Below are 22,782 nucleotides of genomic sequence, written 5' to 3'. Positions count from 1 at the left end.
AGGGAAAGCGAGTGTAGACAGCAGAGGGCTGAAGTGGGAGGGAAAATCTGGCAGGCAGAGAGGAAGGGGTGGAGGAGGGAGGCCGTGCATGGCCCACATTAAAGGAGACAAAGCAAGTGAAGACGGGGTTGAAGACGGTCGGAGGAGGAAGGAGAGGCACAGCTAGTGAGAAGGGAGAGATCCTAGAGTGGCCAGTTCAGGGGGACTTTGTGATGGCCAGAGAGGCCAATGATGAATATCCAAGTTGTCATTGGGAAAATCCTGCCCCAAAGAAGGAGGCAGAGAGAGGTGGCCAAACACAGTTAGGAGCGGTCCAAGAAAGGGGTACAGTCAGCTGAGAAGTTTCTATGTGTGGGAGAGGATGACATTGAATAGAACTGGTTCACAATACCAAAGGAAACCATTTTATGGAGCAGAACTTTCCAGACTCAGGAATAGAAAGAGGGCGTGTGCCTAGGATTCACCTTTTAAATGAAGCCTGGGACTCCAGCCAAGCTTCAGAGGCTGTGCTGGAAATCTTAGTGGTGAGGTCCAGTCTGCTGCTCAAGTCTGTCAGGAGCAATGCTTCTGGCCTTTGGTGCATCAGTGGATCCCAAATCTGTGGATCTGAAGGAAAGAGAAGGATTCCCTTGTGTGTGGATGAGGCATCCTGCCGTCTCCTGATAAATCTGATTTTGATCAAGTGATAGCATCCAGAACTGGTAAAGAAAAATGACTTTCAGTGACTTGGTAGCACACACACTGTGGGAAGCTGAGGCATGTTTGCAAGTTTGAGGCCACCCTGGACACTTTAGTGATCTAGCCACATGCTGTCTCAAAATTAAAAGTTAAAGTGGACTGGGGACATAGCTGACAGTCACTCTTCATGTTCAATCTCCTGTACTCTAAATACGTGTGTGTGTGTGTGTGTGTGTGTGTGTGTGTGTGTGTGTATGACTGTTTAGCGATGGCAAGGAAGACTGTCTTCAAGGGGAGCCCACCAAGTTAGACACAGAGGACATGCTCAGGGTGAGGGGTGCACTGAAGTCAGAACAGAACCACAGTCCAGCCTCCTCTTTGGCCAGGACCCTTGGCCTTCCAGAGTCTGTGCAGCTGCAGGGGAGAGGGAATGATGTTTGCAACGAGCAGAGCACTGGGGTTGTGCAGTGAGGCAGAGCCTGAGCTCCCCGGAGTGCAGTCTACATGAGTGGGCACTCGCATCTCAGGAGCCGGGTGGGGCTCAGGACATGGAAAAGTATTAAGATAAATGACGGAGGTATTGGAAGACTCTGGATAAACCAAGCCAATATCATCCTTGGCCAAGCTGGAGCAGCATGATGAGACATGCCTGGGGATGGGAAAGGACCAGCAACCTTGTCAGATTTTCAGAGGGATCAGGGATGTGAGTGGCTAAATGGGCAGAGGTGCAGTTTTGCCAAAATGGGACCATGCAGAAGTACAGTGAGGAAGCCACACACCCGGGTCCAGCTGCAAAAGAGCTCAGAGGCCTTTTAGTGTTTGGTCAAGGAGAGAGTCTGCATCACCACTGGGAGTCTCAGATGTAGAAAGTGGAACTTCTCCATTCCATGAGCTCTGCCTAGGAAGACACGGACCCATTTTTACTAAAGATTGCAATTTTTTAAATTTTGCATGATGTTCACATATGACACCTAGAAAAGTTCACGGTCAAGAATGTGAAGAGATAATGTCAATAAGTTCTCGGTTTATAGGTGTTCATAAATGTAACACTAGTTACAAAGGTGTGATAAGATATATGCAGGTTTCACATACTTGTAATTGGAGTGATTGGGAGGCTGAAACAGGAGGATGGAAAGTTTGGGTCCTGCCTGTGCTGTGTAGAGAATTCAAGTTCCTCCTGGAATACAGGGTGAAATCCTATCTTAAAATTAAAAATAAAAATAAAAACTAAAAGAAGGTTTTCTGTTTCATAAGGTGGAACTGGGAATCCTCAGCCTGCTAAGGGGTCTCACAGGGCACCTTGCAAGCCCTGTTCTGTCCCGGAGGGTACAGCAGTGTGGCAAAGTGCTCAGTAGTATTAAAGGTCCACTTTAACAAAGAGGCACACCTTCAGGTAAGCTGGTGCATCACATGTTTTATTTCACACTTTTCAAGCTCAAAGCATTCAGAGGACTCACACCAAGACAGTGCTTGAGCCTGGCAGGACCAGGACCCTTTGTGTGGCTGACTCACAGGGCACAGGCCACAGGGCAGGCTGAAGAACTCCTGCTGATGACTGGCAGATTGCTGGAACACAACCTGTCTCGGCCTCAGGATGAGAGCTGGTGCAGCTCCAGTTGCATGGACAGATGGCGCGGAATGTTCTTGCTCACTGGCCCCACACTGTTTTCTTGGTGATATCACAGTTACAGAAGCCCTCCTCCACATGGGCAGTGCTGCTCCAAAAGCTAATCACACAAGAGGCCATCAGGTTCCCTAGGCTTTGCAGTCCCTCCTCCCTCTGCTGATATCACCAGCTCCAGTGACACTCATGAGCTAACAAAGTATGCACTTGGTTTCAGCATCCTGGCCTCGTCTGCACGGGCAGTGCTCCTTGGAGAGCCCTCAGCCTTTCCCAGGACAGAGTCCTCTGGCCAACACCCTTGCCTTCCCATGCTGTGCTGCTGCTGGACCTAATCATAGGAGCAGATGATACATTTCCAGGGAGACAGTTCAGTGATTCACGTGTATTAGATCTGCACAGCTACGGGAGTTAATTTCAATGAGGGCAGTGCCATTTCCAGACACAGTAGGCACAGTTTCTGGTGATGTCCGGATGGAGAGTGGAGCATCAAAAGCTTGGGCTTCTCTACCCTTTCTCCTGGGTGTGTCTGCCTTCAGTGGGACTGGGATTGGCACTGTCATCTGCTGAGCTGGCTCAGGGTCAGCACATCTGCAGTTGTCAGCTTTTGAGTGTTTCCAGTCATCTAGCAGCCGTGCAAGTGTCATACTCAAGACACAGGTGCGTAGGACATTTGGAGATGGAGGTACATAGGCCAAGACACTGAGAAGGTTTCAGGATGCTAAGATACTCACAGGCAGCATGGAGTGAGTGGTGGGGGAAGTCTCAAGCATTCCCAGAAGAGATCTGGCATCTGTGTGAGTTTTCACCCCTCCCCTCCACTTCCAAATCAGCTTGCCTGGCCACCCAGCATCTTCCTCACTTGTCTCTGGTATCCACCCAGCCCACGCAGCTAGTTCAGCGGCTCGTTGCATGCTCATTCTGCCCATTTCCAGTATCCATATTATTTTTTCCAGTTGGGCCCCTTTTCTGGTCACGCCCCTTCAATTTTGCTACACTATAATCGGAAGCATTGAGGCGGGGTGATAACCAGTCAGCCATTAGCAGAGATCCAGTGAGCTCCTGCAGACTGAAGCCCGCCAAATGGGGCGCAACATTCCTGCAACCAATTGCAGCCTCAGGTTCCACCCCTTTGCTGCGAGGCTGATCCCATGAGACACTGCAAAGAAGCAGGTTTGTGGAGCAGGAGGCCTTGTGACCTTCCACAAATGGCGGCCATGGAAGAGAAGCTCCAAGACCGTGGTGCCCGCTCCCTCAGCCCGGAGTTCTGGGAACTGGAAGTCAGCCCGGATCCGGCACCAAGTGTCTCTCTACAGCAGCCGACGGCGTGCACTTCACTGAAGCACCGACAGGCTTTGCAGAGGACGACCCCCTCGAGGGCCACCTGTATGAAGATGAAGAGGATGAGGGCGACCACATCCTGATCCAAGAGGTCCACATGTTCCAGGGAGGTAACACAAAACGCTACACGGATCAGGGTGAAGAGGAGCCCGAGCAACTGCAGCTGGCTGCGCAGCGTCCTGCGGACGCTGGAGGTCAAAAGAGGGGCCGACCAACGCGGCGACGAAGGCAGTTTAGCTTCACAGACGGGCAAGTGCAGGTGCTGGAAACTGCTTTCCAAGACACGCAGTACCCAGATGGCCTCAGGAGGTGAGGTGATGTCTTGGGGTGCACCCAGGCTTTAGGGGGAATGGGCTGTGTTCCAGCTGACTTTCTCTCTCTCTCCTGCTGCCCTCTTTCTGCTCTTGAGCTGAGAGCACCTGGGCTCTTCTCCTGCCTGTGTTTGACCTGCAGTGGATGTCGCCTTTTGAACCAAGTTCAGAGTCTTCTTACAGCATTGTTGTGATTCCAGGCTGGAAACTGGTTGGTGGAGACTCCACTTTGTTTTGTTTGCATTTTGTGGTATGAGAAGCACACACTAGGACTTTGCTGTGAGAACCAATGTGAAGCATAGACATCAGCAGTGCTGGGTATTTTCATGTCATGGTTTAGTTGTCAGCAGCATCAGCTATGTTCACTTTGCTGTGAATCAGATCTCCAGGACATTCACCACCTTACCAAAGCAAACTATGCACCTGAAAAGGCCACCTATTGCCGCCATCCCCTGAGTTCCTTTCAATTATGATGGTAAATGTTTGTTCTGTGAGATTGAGTATTCTGGAAACAGGGCCTAAGTGCAACCAGAGCCCGTTGGTTTTTTTTTGGTGCCTGATTATTCCAGTTCATATATCCCTTGAGTACAGCCACCCTACAGTATGCATCAGAAGATCGTTTTTAAATGCTAAGCAATAGGAGCTGGGGATTTAGCTCAGCTGCATAAGCGCCTGCCTTGCAAGCAGGCAGTTGTGAGTTTGATTTCTCGTACTGATAAAAAAAAGAAAACAATAAGTAATATTGCCTTGTGCATATCCACACTTTATGCTCATTCATCCGGGGAGAAGTTGATTTTGTGAATAGTGCTGTTGAGCTTGCCTGACAAATAGCTGTGATCATCCAGATCTCAAATTTTTGAGACATCTTCAGAATGGATTCACTGACTCATAGTTTTCTGTGTTTCTGCTTTGAGGCCTCAACAGACAGTTAGCAAGAGAGGCTGCAGAAGCTGACATTGCTTCTCGCAGTGACCAGAGCTCCGGTTTCTCCCTGAGCTCTGCACGCTTATGATTTCTCAGGCTTTGGAAGGGGCTCAGGTGAGGGATGATGGACATCCCCGTGGTTGGGATGCGCCTTAGTGGCTAGTCATTTGGAGTGTGTTTTATCTTGACTTCTGCTTGTCTCTCAAGCTTCTTTGGAGAAATGGCTGAGTCCTTTCTAAAACCTAAACGTGGAGGTTGTGTTTGCTTATTCACTTGTGGGAGGTGTTTCTGTGTTTCTGTAAGGGGTGTGCTTTGCAAATATTGTCTCCCTTCTTGTGAATTTCTTTTTCAATGTTGTGACAGGACATGTTGACTCACAGAAATGTTTATCTTCCACACAAGAAATTTTTTGTATCTCTTCCTCCTCCTCCACCTCCTCCTTCTTTTTCTTTGTGTATTTTTGAGGCAGGGTCTTACTATGTAGTTCATGGTGGTTTGGGCTCACTTTGTAGAGCAGGCTGGTCTTGAACTTGCAAAGATCCTCCTGCCTCAGCCTCTCGAGTGCTGGGATTACAAGCATGGTCCACTATGCTCTGCTTTGCATTTCTGGATGCCTGGCTTATATTGTAAATAAAATTTCCGCAGAGCCAGGTTTGGTAGAATTGAATACTTTTGTGCTATAGGCTTGCTAATCACATGGAAAGAGGAACTAGGGAGGGGAAAGGGGAAGGAATGAAGGGAAAAGAAAAAACCAAAATATTTATGCTAGTAGTTTCTATTAGCTCACTGAAAAAAACTGTGCTAATATCATTTGGAAAATTATTACTGCTAATATCCTGTACACGTTGAAACAACGTTGAAGATAACAATGCACAATTTTTTTTTTTCCTATTGTTGGTCTATAATTTTTGGAAATTTTCTTTTAGCTTTTCATAAAACTATAAAAATTTGTATTCTTTTTTATCTTAGATTTATGCTTTGAGTTTTATTTTCTTAATATACTGTATGAAAATATCCTTGACAGGGTAACCATAAATATTGTGAGGGGTGAACGCATTGCTGATGAGAGGCTTGTCACTTCTGAAAGTCCCATGAGAACCAGGCAGCACAATGGAATTACTCCTCCTGTGACCTTGATGAATTTTGCAGGGATGTTGCTTGAGATCAAACCCAGGACGTCATGTAATCTGGGCAAGTCCTCTACTATTGAACTACACCCCATTCCTAGTCTTCTCCATTGTGAATAACAGTGTTTAGAATTTATTTTGTGCTGTATAACCCAGTACTTGATCTACAGTTACACGATTTGAGGGGACACCATCCAGAGACTGATGCCACTGACACCTTCTCCTTACTCCTCATCTTAAGGATAGTACTTACTGCAGGGAAGAATGACATTTATTTCAGGGTTTACTGAGATTCTTCCAATGTTCCCTTCCTTGTAGCCAGAGCAGTAGGGTTCTCCTCAGGAAAGGGAATCTTTCCCTAACAGAAACTTTTTCTTAGGACACTTACTCTCACTTTTCTTTGTGTAATGCACACAAGATCATTATTATTTGGCCATGAGATAAACGTTCATGGATCTTGCAGCGATTCCTGGGAAAGAGGTTCATCATTTCATCCTGCTTTTGCAAGCAGAAAACCTTTTTCTTTTGGGAGACTCCTGGCTTACATGAAGATGACACTGTCATCATTCTGCACTCTAGGCCGTTTTGAATAACAGCCAGCATGCTGTCGTTTCATTTTCTTTTGGGGGGCCTGGCTTTGCTATGTAGTATAGGTGGGCCTTTTTTCACTCTGTGGACTTGGCTGACCTGTGACACACAGAGATCCTCCTGCCTCAGCCTCCTGAGTGCTGCAATGGCACTCTTATGTTATTTTTCCAGGCTTCTCTTGTTTTGGATAGGTGAGGGTATGTCAGTCTCAAACAGTGTGGTGGCTTGGGAGGGAAAACAGAGGATTCCTTTAGAAAAATTCAATCTGTTAGTGACCCTGTCCAGTCTTGGGCCTTGAATTATTTGCCTTAGGCTGTGTGCACCAGCCGTGTTCAGCTCCTCAGCCCTTTCTCCCCACCCCCGTCCATCCCACACAGGGCTCAGCTGGAAGGGGCTGCAGTCTCTGACCTCTCACTCAAGCCCACAGTTGGGTCACATCATCTGTAAGAAAACAACCAGCCTCCCTGGAAAGCACTCAGTGTTCCCATGTCTGTGCTTCCAGGTCTAGAGCGGTTCATACAATTTTCACCCTGTTCCTAAATCCCAAGTGGGTTTTCTCTACCAGGTCTCATGTCCCCCAGCATCCTTGCAAACCCAGTCTTCTGGCCATAGATAAAAGCAGGAGCAAAAGATAGCTCTGTCTTTTTTCTGCGTTAACACTTGAGGAAGCAGGCTCGTTATACCATAAATATTTTCTTAGAATTTGGAATGTTATGATTTTCTTAATCAGCGTCACATTCCTGTGTGTGTTTGTGTTTTTATGACAGGGTCTTGCTATGCAGTTGAGGGTGGTCTCAATCTTACTTTGTAGCCTAGGCTGCTCTCGAACTTGCAGAAATCCACCTGTCTCAGCCTCTTCAGTGTTTCACACTCAGTCTCTAACCAGAGAAAGAGAGTGTGTGTGTATATGTGTGTGTGTGTTTGCCTTTTTGTTTTATTTTGGTTTTTTTTTTTTTTTTTTGTCTTTTTCCTTTTTATCAGTACCAGGGATCGAACTCATGACTGCCTGCTGGCAAGGCAGGTGCTTATGCCGCTGAGCTAAATCCCCAGCCCCATGTGTTTGCCTTTTTGAGACAGGATCTTGCTATGCAGTTGAGGCTGGTCTCAATCTTCGTTTGTAACCCAGGCTGGTTCCAAACTTGCACTGATCCTCCTGCCTCAGCCTCCCGAGTGTGCCACCCTCATTTTTGCCCATCATTCCAGAACTATGGGCAAGGTCAGAGCTCTGGAGTAGACTGTGAATCCAATGGTTTATATTTTATTTTCAGTTGTACCCCACTTGTTGCTGTCTACTGAAAAACAAATCTTAAGGAGGAGACTTTCTGTGTTCCCCAAACTGACCTGCCAATATTTTACACTCTAATACTGAAAAAAAAACCCCACTTGAATGCATACTGCTGTCTGCTGCAAAGAAGGGTTTCACAGGGTTTCACAAACAAGGGACACAAGCCGTTCATGAAATGGCATTGAAGTCCTGGCAGCATGAATGGTCCAACTGAAACTTCAAGAGTCACAGCTTTCAAACACAGCCAGAGCCTGTAAGAGAAGGACAGAATGGAAATTAAGTTTCTCATCCTCCAAACCCAAGAACCTTCTCTTCAGCTACGTTTGATTCCTGATTTCCCCCTCCTTTCATACTTGTCAGTATCAAACATGTCCAACACGGTTGCTTATAACACAAGGCACAGAGCCACACGTAATTTCAACAAGCGTCCAAAGACAGAATATTTTTATATGGGAAGTGCAAGAGAAGCTCCTTGGGAAAAGAAATCCTGCATCAGGGCTGGCCCAGGGATGCTGCAGGGCTGTGGGAAACTTGGTGGTGACAGGGCGAGGGCAGGTGGGTAGAATTTCAGGGAGGCAGCCAGGGGAGCAGGAGTGGTTTTGGACAGATGAACTTTACAAAACCATTGAAAGAGGCAGGCACCCCAGGAGGCCAGTGGTGGTGCAGAGACAAGGTTGTGGGGGGGTGGGGAGCAGAAGTAGAAGGGAGGGCAGGCCTGCAGGAAGAGAATCTCTCTGTGGTGGTGATGTGTGGAGCCTGGCTGTGCAGCTCTCCTGCTCTGGTGCTTCCTGCACCTAAGGGGCTGTGTCCTGTGTGTGAGTTGAGACGGGGTCCCCTAGGTAGTTCAGGCTGTCACTGAACGCACAGTGTATTCCTGATTGACTTCACAGTCAGAGGGACTCCTCTGCCTGAGCCTACCTGGTCCTGGGTTTATAGGCGTGGGCCACCATGTCTGGCTCCTTACCAGGTCTTCTGCAAAGGGTGGCCTGCCTGACTCATCTCCCTGGCTTGGCAGCTGCACATCGACTTTCCCTGTCTCTGCCTTGTGGCTACCAGGATGCTCAGTGTGTGGAGACCCTGACGGCCATTCCTTCCTCACAAAAGTGTCATGCTCGGCTCTCCACAGAAACACACAGATCATGACGGTCACAGGCGGACCATGGAAACTGCATGGCCCCATCCTAAGGGGAGAGAGGAGACAACCAGGGCAGACTGTCTGAGGAGGAGTGTGCAGAAGGGAGGCCCTTCCCCTGCAGATTAGGTTTCCTGGCTGAGTGCCCTTGACCTGCCTTGGAAGGGATGGAAATGCACAGACCAGAGCAAGGAGGGGCACAGGCCGGCCTCCTGCTTCCCACCTGAGTAGACTGGGGGCACCTGTAGTGGAAGCGCTCCTTGGGAAGAAACTCAGACAGGACATCAGTCCTCAGACAGCAACAGTGGACAGTTGCTCCAGCACAGAGCCTGGGTGTCAGCACTGCCAGGCCTCCAGCAACCATGGGAAGTGGAGGTTTTTAAGGGTGACCTAGAAGGGCTTTTGCAGGGGCCCAAGCTCAGAGATGGGACTGTCCAGCATGTGTTCCTTGTGGCCTGAGGTGCTGCACCTTTCTGTCCAAGAACTCCTGTAGGAGGAGACATGATGTGACCACTTCAACCTACTAAAGCCTGTGTTTAGAGCAAAGGATAGAATCCAAGAACATTGCATCAAGTATAAAAAGTACTTTAGTTGGTTTGCAGGGAACAATGGGATTATTGGCTCTTTGAGCTTTGAAATGATCAAATCTCAGAGGCAATCATTAAGGTATCAGCAGAGGAATAAAGGTCATTGTTTAAATGATTTTGTACAGGACACTTAACTCAGCACCTTGCTCCTACTAGGCAGGGGCTTCTGCTGAGGAGCTATATCCCTGGCATTAGTTTTTGCTTTTTTCTGTCATTGTTGCTTTGGGTTGAGACAGGTTCTCCCTACATAGTTTAAAGTGAACCTGAACTCACTAGAAGCCCAAGTCCTCCTCGGACTCATGGTGATCCTCTTACCTGAGCATCTCTAGTTGGGATTAGAGTCATAGGCCTCCAGGGTGGCTGATTAAATTTAAGTGGTTTCTTGGAATATTTTTTACATTAAATATGGATGCCAACAAATAGGTTCTCCTTTGGTTTATATAGCGAGACAAACTGATACAGCCTAAGTCTGCTGCAAACTCACTAACAGCTGATAATGCAGGAAAACGAAGTGATAAAAATCAAGCTGCTTCCCCTATTCTAGGTGCACAAGGAATTCCCTGATACATGGGCTAGCATTCGTCTTATATGTCCACTCAGTAAGTATACCTGTTTGTGGAGCTTCTTCTGCAGGGTTCACTACTGAGTGCACTCCTGTGGGGGCTTAGTGTGACCTTAAAAGTATTCAAAAGGATTCAGGAAAATGCAAATGTAGAAAGGGGTTCATTGATATGATATTATCAGAAGCAAGCCTGAAAACTCTGGTAAACATGAATTGATAGATATTTCCTTCCTTAATTTTATCTTCAAGTGCTTTCTTTTCTTTTTGCACTGGGTGCCCAGTGCCTCTCACATAAAAGTCCAGGTCTCTACCACTGAGCTGCACCACCATCCTCAAATGCACTCATACTGAGAAGTGAGAGGAGATTCCCAAAGAAAACAGTCTTCAGAGAAAGACGTGGATGTGTGACCAGCTGAGAGTGATGAAGGAAGTTAGCTCAAAAGGTCAGTGTTCTCGTCTTGCATTCGTTACACGTTTTGGTAAGGGGACAGAGAGCGGGGAAGCTCACAATTCACATTTCACTACACACAGCACATAATCCATGTCAAACAATTGCCCAAAATACTCACAATCTTGTTGCAATAGGGAATATGACTGCAGGGTTTATAAATGGATTCAGGAAAGAAACTGACAAAAAGGGTAGTATAGAATTGCTATTGGTTAGCCTCAGAAAGATGAAAGGATAGAGAAAAATGAGAAACAGCCAGAGATGCTCATAATTGAATTCATAAGGGAGTCTACTGTGAGTATAGTATTCTTTTTGGCTTGGAAAAGTGTACTTTTCTTTCTCTGTGGTACTATTTTGTGAGGGTGGTTTTTGTTGAACAATCAGTGGAGTGGCCCTCATTTGAAAGTAGATGTGAACCAGCCTTAATTTCAAGGACCTCATACTCTTTCTGGCAGTGCTGAGCAACTTAAGAGTAGGTTGTGGGGTCAGAGGAAACTTATGTGAGACGGAAAACCCAGGAGATACAGCATAAACAGCAGGGCATGGGTGAGAAAATCAGGATGAGCTCATGGACAGCACTGTTGCAGAGTGCATGACGGACAGCACTGGGGAAATGGGATGAGGATGTGTGAGGGGACTCCAGGAAAGCAGCCCAGCACAGCAGGCCACTGGGAACTGGCATCCTAATGCTCAGGCTACCTCCCTGCAAGCTGTCTCAGCTGGGACCAGTGGGCTGGCGGGGGAGAACATTTTCTCTGGGTGCCTGAGAAACCACAAGCCCTGAGGACTCAGGTGGGCAGGGGCTTTCTCCCCACCCTGGCTGTGGGCTTCTCCCACTGAAGTCCTGAGGGAACACGAGCCACAGCAAACAAGTGATGGAGAGGAAAGTTCTCATGTGCCCAATCTCTGCAGCCTGAAGTTCCCAAGAACCTCATGCGTGGTCTCCCCTCCTGTGCAGGGTGATAGGACAGGTAGGAATCTATGCTGTAGAAACAGACCTGATGTGAGCTCCCATGTGACAGTGAGCTGTGCATGCTGCTGTGTAGATGCAGATGCCACCAGTGGACACTTTGCACCCTGTGTAAGCAGCTCTGCTGCTATGGGCTGCTTGAGAGCTGTATTCATATCACAAAGCAGGCGAGAGCCTGGGAGACAGAAGGCCTCTTGTGTCATCACAGTTTACATTGTGTGAGCTTCACAAATAGTTAAGTCCTTGGGAATTGCCCAGAACTGGGAGTCTGAGAAGGTATCCAGAGCCCAGAGATTTGTGACACACTTCTTGGTTGGCCTGCAGAGGAATGGGTAGGAGAGGTTTGCACAGGAGCAGTTCTACCACTCTTTCTGTCCCTGCATGGAGGGGTCCGTTTTCCGGGAAAGCCCTTCCACCTTTGTTCCTTGGGAACCAGGGCTGGGCTGTGCATGTCTGGGTGATGCAACAAGAGCAGAGCTGCTGCTGAGCAAATACAATGGCAGTGGCCTGTGAGAAGCTGAGTCTGTCCTTCCCTTGCCCTGGCTCAGCTGTAACACTCCTGTGAGGTCAGCAGGGGGCGCTAAACCACACATTGAGCAGAGAGGGACTTCCCCCTCATCTCTGTGTTCACTCTCCTTTTCATCCTTCCTTCTCTCAGAGCTCAGGAGTGGCAGGTGTTCTAGTCCTGTGATCTTGGAAAGCATTCAGATTTCTCACCGCAGTCTTTGACCTTTAGGGATTATGCAGGTTGAGAGCTGATCTTTTATGTCAAAGCAGGGTGAAGAGAATTTCCTTAAGTGATTTCATGAATGTATTAGTGAACATCATCCACACTATTGCAGGTGACAGCTATTTTGTTGAGCTATGGGAAAGCAACTCAGGGTATTTTTCTAAAATAGAATCCTTGCTCTGGAAATCCTCGAGCAAGTCATGAACTTGTAGATCAGAAAAAGCTCACTCCTGATATTCATGAGGGGGAAAATTGTGGGAGACAAAGGAAACATCCCGTGGACATCTCTGTCCACTGGGCCCTGAAGCAGAAAGGGGCAACGGACGCAGGAAGCAGTGTAATAAGACTTGGATATAGTGCACACTCTTAACAGCTGGACCTGAGGAATGCAGCAGAGGTGGCGCACTCCTGCCATCCTGGGTACATGGGAGGCTGAGGCAGGGGGATTGCAGGCTCAGGGCCAGCCTGGGGAACCTAGTGACACTGCACCACGATAAAAACAATGGAAGAAGCTGCTGGAACACAGCTGAACAGTAGAGCACTGGTGAGCAGGATGAGGCCCTGAGCTGGATAAACAGTACCACAAGGAAAGGCTACATGTCAGTTACATTTGCTCTTAGGAGAAGGAAAAAGATTGGAGATGGAAAGAACTCCTGAAGATAAGGAAATCACTGGCTGTTCTCATGGGATGTTAGCTCCATACAGAGATGAGGAAATCGAAAGATGGAAAGGGGAAATGAAGCCAAGGAAAACATAATAAAAAAGGGATAAAATGGCCACAAAGCTTTGTGCATTGTGGAGGAGGAAGGGGTTGAAGGCAGGGCGGGGGATTGGGAAAAAAAGAATGAAAGTCTATAGAGGAGTAAATTCCCTGTGATGAATGTGATCGCTTTTTATGTTTAAATTGATCCAAGAGTAAAATGTCCCTGTTCCTCTTCTCTAAGTACCTGACCTTCTTCCCCTGTCCCTTTGCTCCTTAAAATGTGCACAGGCTTCTACTTATCCTTGAGGAGAGCTGCCAAGTGTCCCAGAGACAAAGATCAATCGGGGACCCCGCTGAACCCTCTGAGGGCTCGTGCTGTCCTGGACACTGGTGATGCCTTGGTGCTCCCTGCCGGGAAGTCAGAGACCAGAAGGCAGACGGAGAAAGAAGAGCCAGGTGGAAAAGGGAGGAGGAGGGAGGCCGGGCAGAGGGAAGCCCAGAGGGTGAGCAGGACGTATAGAGGGACTGGGGGCAAAGCCCTGGCACTTTAGCAGTGCTGCTGAGTGTTCTCGTCCTGTGCACGGCCAGGTAATGCCTCCATTCCCGCCTTTCAGACTGATTCCCTACGAGTGTCCCTCACATGGGTGTGCATGACTGTGTATGTGCCGCTGCTCATGCACACAGGTATGTAGACAGTGCCTTAATTATTCCTGTGATGTGGCCTGGGCCATTTGTGGATACATTATATACTGCACATTTATGTGTGTGCTGTGTGCAGAGAGAAGTGAAAGTATTTTCTCAGCTTTTGCTGTTTGCTGTCAGGAACACTCTGTTTATGAGGAGTTTCCAAAGCTGTTCCCTCATCCCCTTTTTCATTTATAAAGGTTGCAAAATCCAGACTCCTTTGTTAGACAGAGAAAGGGAAAGACAAGCAGCCCAACATCAGAATACTTAGGAGAAAGCTGTCTGATTTCTAAGGCAAGTTTAGCAGGGCTGCCTTGCCCATGACCTTTTCAGATACAGTGACCTTCATGCTAGTGTCAGCCCTAGTCAGTCTTGCCATGTACAAGCCTTCTGTTTTATTATTATTATTATTATTATTATTATTATTGCCTCCTTTTCGTTTTTTGAATCAAGGTATTTCTATTTAGTTCAGGCAGGCTTTGAACTCCCCATGTAGCCCAGGCTGGCCTGAATGTGGCAGCAGTCCTCCTGCTTCAGCCTCCTGAGTGCTGGGCTTACAGGAGTACATCACGTTGCCCAGATCTATTCTTGTTTTTCAAATGCATGTCCAATATTAATTGGTTTCTGTGAATATTATTCTTCAATAGCTGGATTCTATCTTCTGATTTGGAAGGTTTTCCTTCCACACTTCACTAACTGGAGGACTTACAACCAAGCATACCACAGGAAAAATATCCTTGGCACTATTTTGAAAGTTGCATTGCTCTGTGTGAATCATCAAAAGTGTATATAGAAAGCCACGATCTGACACTGCACTTTCAGCCCCATCTGTGCTCCCACACCTGCTCAGGACCTGCTTCCAACCTCTTTCTCTTGTCACAAACCCCGTCTGAGAGCAAGGATTCTCCACTGTGTTCACTGAAATCCTGTGAGCACATCTTCCTGGGTGTCCTGTGGGCCCCGTCTCTACCCTGATGCCCGAGGGCTCCAGACTCAACAGCCTGGCTTCCCCTAGGTGGCCTTTGGGTCAGGGCGGGCGGGCAGAGGCCCTAGGAGAGAGAATGAGGCCTGGGCAGCCCCTGCCCCCTGAGATCCGTGCTGCCTTGGAGGTGGAGGCGGCACTCAGCCTGCAGCCGGGCTCTGGTGTGGAAGCCTTGCAGGAAGCTCTGTCCAGGCTGCAGGAGCGGGAGATGAAGGCAGTGAGGTGGGGCTGCTGCCTGTGCCTGGGCCACCTGAGCGCATGGCACAGCCTGGGCTCCAGAATCTGGTTCCCCGATGCCAGGACCACTGGGCCAGCATGGCTTGCTGCCAGGGCTGCTGCTCCTTCCTGACCTTTGGATGGTTTCTTTCCTTTTCCAATAGGATCACAAATTTCAGGGGGATGGGCTTCTAGACTGCGAGGAGGAAAGACAGGGCGACCAGAGCTCTAGAGACCAAGGTGCTCCGGCCAGCAGAGGAGTCCAGGTGTCACAGGCTGAGAACAGCAGAGGCAGGAAGACAGGGCTGTCGCTGGTGCAAGGAGTCCTGCAGTCCATGGGCACCATGGCTGTCCTGGCACTGACGGTGGAGTGCTTCATGGTCCACCCCCACCCCCAGGCTGAGCAGTGCAGAATTCAACAGGTCGTTTTAGCTGAGGCTCCATTTCCTGGGTGCAGTCCCAGCGTCTGTGGGCCTTTGCAGACTTTAGGCTGTGATCTGCAGGGCATGATGCTGACTCTAATTTTCTCTGGGGCCTGGTTTAGTGACATCATTTTATCCCTACCCAATGTATCAAAATCTAGGACTCCAGGGTCTCTTTTGTCCAGATCCAGGTGCTTAATGCCAAAACTGCTGGGGTGCTCTTATCCAAGGCCTGGGCCCCTAACAGTAGAGATGGAGCTGAGCAGAGGGTGACCTGGGCTCAGGCCACAGCAGAGGGATTCCGTTGCAGCACAGCTGGCCAAACTGCTTGGGAAAGGGACCTGTCCAGAGGCACAAGCTCTGCTGTACTTTGTAGGAAAAAGTAGGCTGATGTGATTGATACCTGGTCTTCCAGGTCAGGTAACCAATAGTACTGCCCTGGTGTGTAAGCAGCAATGAAGGACTTGTGAAAGGCAGGGTGCTATGATACTTGCAGTGATCCCAGCCTCAAAGCTTTATCCACTGCCCGGAGCTCAGCGAGCCAATCATCAGCTAGGTGTTTCCAGCCAGGATTTAGTGCGCAGTTGCCCATGTAAGAAATATTGAGTGCTTTCTGAGAAAGAAGGAGCACTGCAGACTGTAAGCAAACAACACTCCATTCCAGATTTCAAGCCTAGAGCTCTACTCAGAAGACCCAGAAATCCTCTCAGTGCACAGGCTGTGGAGGCCCCAGTGGCTCCCGCAGGCTGCACTGGGCCCCACCTGTGCAGTTCTGGCTGCAGGGCCTCCACACAGGCTCAGGGCTTGTGTGTGCTGGGTGCCTGCTGTGCACCTGGATGAGTTCACACCACTCTCTGCCTCCTGCTCCAGTCTCCTGCACTCTGTGTCTCTGGAAATATCCAGCAGATCTGCCACGGAAAAATAAAACGTTTTTACAGCAAACAGTAGGGTTTCAGGACAGCTTAAATCTGCTGTAGTTCTTCTCGTTGCAAGAAGACTTTTGCACATGCTCTGCGAGGCGTTATCATGTTGAATGCTCAAAACAAATTTTAACAAATGGATGCTATTTAATTTTTCAATACGTGAAAAATGACCTTAGGTCTTGCAGTCAGCTACTTCTGCACATTTTCTGTTTTCTCCTGTGTGACAGCCTTGCACTACATTGCTGAGCCTGGCCCTGTACTTGCAGTCTTCCATCCTGAGGACCCCATAGAGCTACGACTACAGGAATAGGCCAGTGTCAGGCTACAACCCGAGGGGAACCTTATCCTCATACACAAGTACCAGACTGGAAAACACCAATAGTTACTGTCAAAAGTGCACATAGAAAGCTTTAGTAAGAATAAAACACCACTTTTGCAAGAGAACTGCGAGTTGTTCACCCTGAGAGGAGCCTCCACACTCTCCCTCCTGACAGACTCCCTGGGCTTCCCTCAGTGAGTGAAGTTTCTATGGTGCAGGGAGCCTGTGTATTTGGGAGGCACTGTCAGCTCCACCTCCATAGACATTCCCAGGGCAGGGGGAGAGGCTGCCCGCTGTGCCCTTGCTGAATACCCTGAAAACACCCTCCCTATCATGTTTCACTTTGCTTTTCTGTTTTATTCTTTTCTCCTCACTCTTCCTTTTTTCCCTGTCTCATTTCCTTTTTCCTTTTTTTCCATTTTAGATCTTGTGCTGTTATTTTTTAGTCACCTGGGTGGGTGCAGTGTGGAGTCTGAAGTGCTGTCTGACTGTCCTTGTACCACTCCATTGTGGATGAGTGCTGTCTCTCTTCTGTAGTCAAAGATACTTGATCTCTGACCAAGACATTCAGGCTGGTGGTGTTTCCACCCAAGCTTCTTCTCAATTAACTCCAGGCCTCCTTCATTGCCCTTAATCAAAGATAAGCTCCCTGGACATCAGCAGGCAAGAGCTAATGTGCCCCTGGGAGTGAATGTGGGACAAGGGCGCCACTACTGTGGACCTTGAGGACTGCATCTGAGCTGCACAGAGACATTCTCAGGAATCACTGCAGGACTCCAGCACCCAACCTCCTGAGCACCATTTATGTGCTTAGAAGCCTTTCCTACAAAAAGGGGAGCAAATTTTAGCTGGCCTCTAAGATTCTGTTAGCCCTGCGCATCCCTAACCCCACTGCAAAGCCTTCTGTCCGTGAGGCCAGTGATTTTCTCCACTCGGGACAGAGTTTCCCTTCCTCATTCATTTCCTCTCTCCCTGCACAGTGTTAGAAGGTCCAGCTATAGTCCTAAGTACTTGCTGAGAATAAAGTCCCATATCTTCACTTCAACAGGAACAGGGAGGAGCACAGTGCAGTGAGAACTCATGCATGGGATGAGCAGTGAACAGGGTTACATTTTGCCAGTGGAGTCTTTGGCTCTAATGCGGAGCAGGTTGACTAGCTCAAGGGGATCAGGTTTTGTTCACAGCTGCTCTCAGCAGGCACAGAGCCACAAATCCCTGGGGTTGTTTCAGGGAGCTGAGCAGGCTCTGTTTCAGCCACCCTCTGGGAGCCCGGGTCCAGCAGCAACTTGGGGTGAGCCCAGTGAAATCTGAAGTCCTTGTTCTGTTCAGACAGTGCAGCGTGCAGGAAGGGGCTATGCACAGTCTCCCAGCATTCCCACAAGAGATTCTGTGGTCAGTGTGAGTTCTCACCACCTCCACTCCACTTCAACAGCTTGTAGACCAGCCCTCTCTCTTCCTCAATTATCTCTGAGATTTCAGGGCACAATACAGTAACTGAGCTGAGGGCACTGCAGACTCCATTTGGTGCATGCTCAGTATCAATGACTTTGTACTTGGTGTTGAGCTCCACTTCTCGCCTCACCCCCGCCCCCACTCCAGCCACTGCTGCAGCCGCAGCCGCAGCCCCAGACTCAGCCCCAGCCCCAGCCCCAGCCCCAGCCCCAGCCCCAGTTTTGCTATTTTGTAACCTCCTTGCATAGCAACTGGTTGGAAATAGATAGCCAATAGCAGCCTTCAGGGAGGATCTCGGGGACTGAGCTTGCCCAATCGGGTATAGGACCCCTGCAACAATTTGCAAGATCAAGCGCCATCTTTTTGCAGCCACGCTGTTTCCAAGAGACATTAAGGTTTTGCTCACTTCTACGAGAGAGCAGATTTCCTGGTCTTTCGTGCCTTGCAGCCATGGAGGAGAAGCGCCACCACTTTGACCTGCGCTACCTTCTACTGCAGTATGGGATGGAGGAAATCAGTGCCTGGCTTATAGTAAATGCCACTTCAGTGCCTCATAGCAGCCACTGCATTAAAGAAGCTCTTGACATCGTGGTGGCCTACAACAACCACAGGGGCCACCTGGACCACGGTCAACGAGTCCACATGAGCCAGGGAGGAGACGATGATGGCCAAGCACCTCTGGATGAGCAGCAGCCTGAGCAACTGCTGCTCGCTGAAAAGGATTCTTCAGAAGCCAGTGGCCTCCAGCCGACCCGGCCCCGGCGGTCCCGAATCTGCTTCAAGCCGTGGGAGGTGAGAGAACTGGAAAGCCTGTTCCAATTCACTCAGTACCCGGATGTGTTCGCAAGGTGAGCTGCTGCCTCTGGGAGTCCCTGGGATTTGGGGGGTGCGCTCTTTTCCTGCTGCCTTTCTATCTCTCTTGCTGCCCTCTTTCCTCTCTTGACCTGAGTGCATCCAAAGAGCGCAAGCTCTTTACCTGCCTGTGTTTAGGCAGGGTTGGATGGCACCTCCAGGGGAACCAAGGTTGGGATTTTACTGCGGTCTGGGGAATCCAGTCTGCAAACCGCTTGGTGGCTACTACTTTGTTTTTTTGTGTGTGTGTTTTGTTGCTATGTGATGCACCTAATAGGACTTTTCTAGAAGAACTGCTCTGAGTTACAGATATCAGCACTGTCAACTTTTTTCACCACATTGTTCTGCAACCCATCTCCAGAAACCTCTGAATTTGGCAAAGTCAAACCATCGACTTGAAACATCTCTCATTTCCCCCATCCCCCTGCTCCTCACAATCAATGTCTTTATATAATTGTACTCTGTGAGAGGGCATTCTCTATGAACGGGATCTAAGTGCAATTGAAGCCTGGTAGTGTTTTTGTGCCTGGATATTTCACTTCACGAATCCTCATGTTGCATCCCTGCTGCCGCATGCATCTGAAGTGCCTTCCTTTTCAAAGCTGAGTAATATTCCCTTGCATGGACACACCCTTGTTTCTCATTCATATGTGGAGAAGTTGCCTTTGTGAATAGTGCTATTGTGAGCTTCTTTGTCTAACAGCTGGGAAGTGCAGATTTCAGTGCTTTGGAGGCATCCTCAGAAATGCAATCTGTGGACCTTAAGATTCTGTTTTTGCTTTAAGGTCCCAACAGAAATTTATCGAGACAGTTTGCAGAGGCTGGTATTCCTTCTAGCAGTTACTAAGGCTCTGGTTTCTCCCTTAACTGAGCACGCTTGTCATTTCCCAGGTTTGCTAGTGGTCCAGGTGATGGAGTGATGGACATGCCCGTGGTTAGGATGTATGTTACAGGCTAGTCATTTGGAACCTGTTTCCTCCTGGTCCCTGCTCCTCTGTCTAGCTTCTTTAGAGAAATGTCTCACGGAGTCCTTGCTGATGCCCAATTCTGGAAGGTGTGTATTGCTTTTTGACCTGAGAGAAGTGTTTCTGTGTGTCTGTCAGGCCTGTTCTAGAAATACATATTTTTCCCATAGGGTTGCTCCTTTTCAGTGTCTTGACTGTATCTGTTGATTCACAGAAATGTTTGTCTTTAACATGATCCACTTTATTTTTGCTGTATTCCCTGAAATAGTCTCTGTGTCTGTAAATAAAATTTATGTGGGCTCTGGATCAATAGCATGAGAATGGCGTTCTATAGGCTTCCTGTATTTACAATTTCTACTATTTTTTTAAATGTGTATGGTTGCATTCTTTTTCATTTTTCAAAATGGTGCACTACATTAGCTCTGAATTGTTAGTGCCACCATATAATTGGTGAGGAGGTGAACACATTTGTAAAGAGTGATCTTTGATTTTGAGATGGAGAAAGTATGCATGGGTCACTGTGAGGTGTGTTGCCAAACTTAAGAAGCATGCGCAGTGTATATATGATGCTTCATTCACAGAGAATGCTGAATCTTTAATCCTCCACAAGGAATATAGTATATTTGTGATTTTCTTTCCACAGACTAAAGCTTGCAAGAGAGCTGAGCCTGCCTGAATCCAGAGTGAAGGTCAGTAAATCCAAGAAAAGCCATTTGATGGGGCAGGCAGTTCTATCCTGCTTCAGGACATGGCTTTTCCTGGGTGTTGTGAATGTGGTGTCTTTCTTGTCCTTTCTTACTGTGACGAGCAAGGTTTGGTCTTAAGAGCATTCACAGGTAGAAAAGCGAACAGTAAAACTAGGCATAAAGTTCTTTGCCATTGCCAGAGAGGCTAAGATTTGATAAATGAGGACAAAAGAAAACAAGAGATCAAGCTTCCTCGCCTATTCTAGGTGCACAGTTAATTTTATATATGTATATATAATACAGAGAACTATAATTATATATATCTATAATTCAGGGACTAGCACACTTTATATATATCCACTAATTTAAGTTCACCAGTTTGTAGAGCTGTATCCACCTAAGGTACACTTCTGTGAAGACTCATGTTTGGATTTTAGTGTGACTTTGAAAGTATTCAAAAGTGTGCATGAAGATGTGAGGTTAAGAAAGTTATTTCTCAGTGTGTCCAATCTCTGCAACATGAAGTTCCCAAGAACCTCACATGTGGTGCTAGGACTGGTAGGTAGTGAGTCTCCAGAAACAGACCTGATGTCAGCTCACCTGTGGCAGTGCGCTGTGTACACTGCTGTTTAGATGCACATGTCACCATTGACCACTGTTAGTCCTCTCCACATCAGCCCTGCTGTGGCTTCTGGATATAGTGTGTTGGTTTCAGTAAGCCCACATGACACTGGGAGAGAAGGCCCTTTTAACATTACTGTTTGCAGTGTGGGAGCTTCACAAATGGTTAAGTCCTTGGGAATGCTCGAGAATTGGGCATTTGCATGGGATTGCAGAGCCCAGAGATATGTGACACAGATCTTGGTCTCCCTGCAGAGGAATGGGTAGCACAGGTTTAGAAGGGAGCAGTTGTGTGACTCCTTCCACTGGTCACTGCATGGTGGGGGCCCTCTTCCTGGAGAGCACTTCCCCTTTTGTGTCTTGGGAAGGAGGCCGGGCTGTGGATGCCCGGGTGGAGCAAGAGCAGAGCTGCTGCTGTGCAAATAAAATGTCAGAGGCGTGTGAGGTTCCATGAGGGGCCTTCATTGTGACAGCGACTCTTCTGTGCACTAACCCAGGGCCTCTTGTCCCCTGAGTGCAGAATTGGTTCAAGAATCGGAGGGCCAAGCTTAGGAAACTTCAGAGGGAAGCCATGCTCAGCGATGCCCCACCTGCTGTCCAGCACCAGGGAGACGTCCAGGACCAGCAGCAGCACTTGCCTGTTCCCCTTCTGTGAGGCCACACTGCACGTGGGTTTTGTTCGTGGCACTAAGTCTGGGCCGTGTGTTGGCGCCCGTGCCAATTTGAGGTTTTGTTCTCAGCACTTATGTTGTCAATAAAGTAATGAAATTTTAGTAAGTTTCTTTTTCTGGCAACTCTGCGGATAGTGGAATATAAACATCAGATGACATGATAATGTCATTTCAACAAGTGATGATGAGGTCTCTAGTCATGAAAACCCTCCCTTGGGTTTCCATCAAGAGGCCTTGGAAATCAGTATTCTAAGGGCCATAGAAATTTTTAATGATCCATATTTTATACTTAATTGTGTGTCCCCTGAAGCCAGACCATGGCTTCTTCAGCAGTGTGCTGTGATATTGGGATGTGCACTGTGACCAGATGGGCTGAGGCAGGTCCCTGGTCAGAAGACACCATATACAACAAGGCTGGCTCATACTCAGGCTGCGGAGTTCTGTGGCAACCTTGCAGTCTGAGGGCAGCTCCCCAAGGGCGTCTGCGGAGTCAGTGGGAAGGAGGCAGAGGCACAGCCATGTCCTATGCTCCCTGTGCTACTCGGGGTCCTCCTTGCGGGGAGCACATAGGGAACCAGGGATGGTTGTGGAGCAGAGGTCCTGATGCTTCTAGGGAACCACAGGACTGAATCCTCCAGAGGCCAGAGAGGCCGCTGCAACTTTCTGTCCCATCACTGGGCCAAGGGCTCAATCCTCAAAGCTTCCCCAGCTGAGAGACTGAGTCTCTGATCTTCCCTTGCCCTGGCTCAGTTGTAACACTCCTGTGAAGTCAGCAGGGGGCGCTAAGCAATGCCTGAGCAGAGAGGGACTTCCCCCTCATCTCTGTGTTCACTCTCCTTTTCATTGTTCCTTCCTGCAGAGCTCAGCAGAGGCAGCTGTTAGTCCCGTGACCTTGGAAAGCATTTATATGCTTCTCTACAGTCCTTGACGTTTAGGGATGATTCAGTTTGCAGAGCTGATCATTTATTTCTAAACCAGGTGA

At 48.4% G+C, this 22,782-nt stretch overlaps 1 protein-coding gene across 1 annotated transcript; it reads left to right on the top strand.

The window, feature by feature from the left end:
* The first annotated feature begins 17,987 nt into the window (after nucleotides 1–17,987).
* Nucleotides 17,988–21,839, top strand: LOC134475367 (homeobox protein Rhox13-like). The gene is made up of 3 exons (XM_063245639.1): nucleotides 17,988–18,853; nucleotides 20,466–20,511; nucleotides 21,650–21,839. The coding sequence occupies exons 1-3, from the start codon at nucleotides 18,456–18,458 to the stop codon at nucleotides 21,782–21,784; spliced, it is 579 nt and encodes a 192-aa protein (XP_063101709.1). The 5' UTR covers nucleotides 17,988–18,455; the 3' UTR covers nucleotides 21,785–21,839.
* The last annotated feature ends 943 nt before the right edge of the window (nucleotides 21,840–22,782 follow it).

The sequence above is a fragment of the Cavia porcellus genome, unplaced genomic scaffold (genome assembly GCF_034190915.1).
Source record: "Cavia porcellus strain 051 isolate PalLab524CR breed Dunkin Hartley unplaced genomic scaffold, mCavPor4.1 scaffold_3, whole genome shotgun sequence".
NCBI classification, from domain to species: domain Eukaryota; kingdom Metazoa; phylum Chordata; class Mammalia; order Rodentia; family Caviidae; genus Cavia; species Cavia porcellus.
This window is presented reverse-complemented; position numbering and strand designations above follow the sequence as displayed.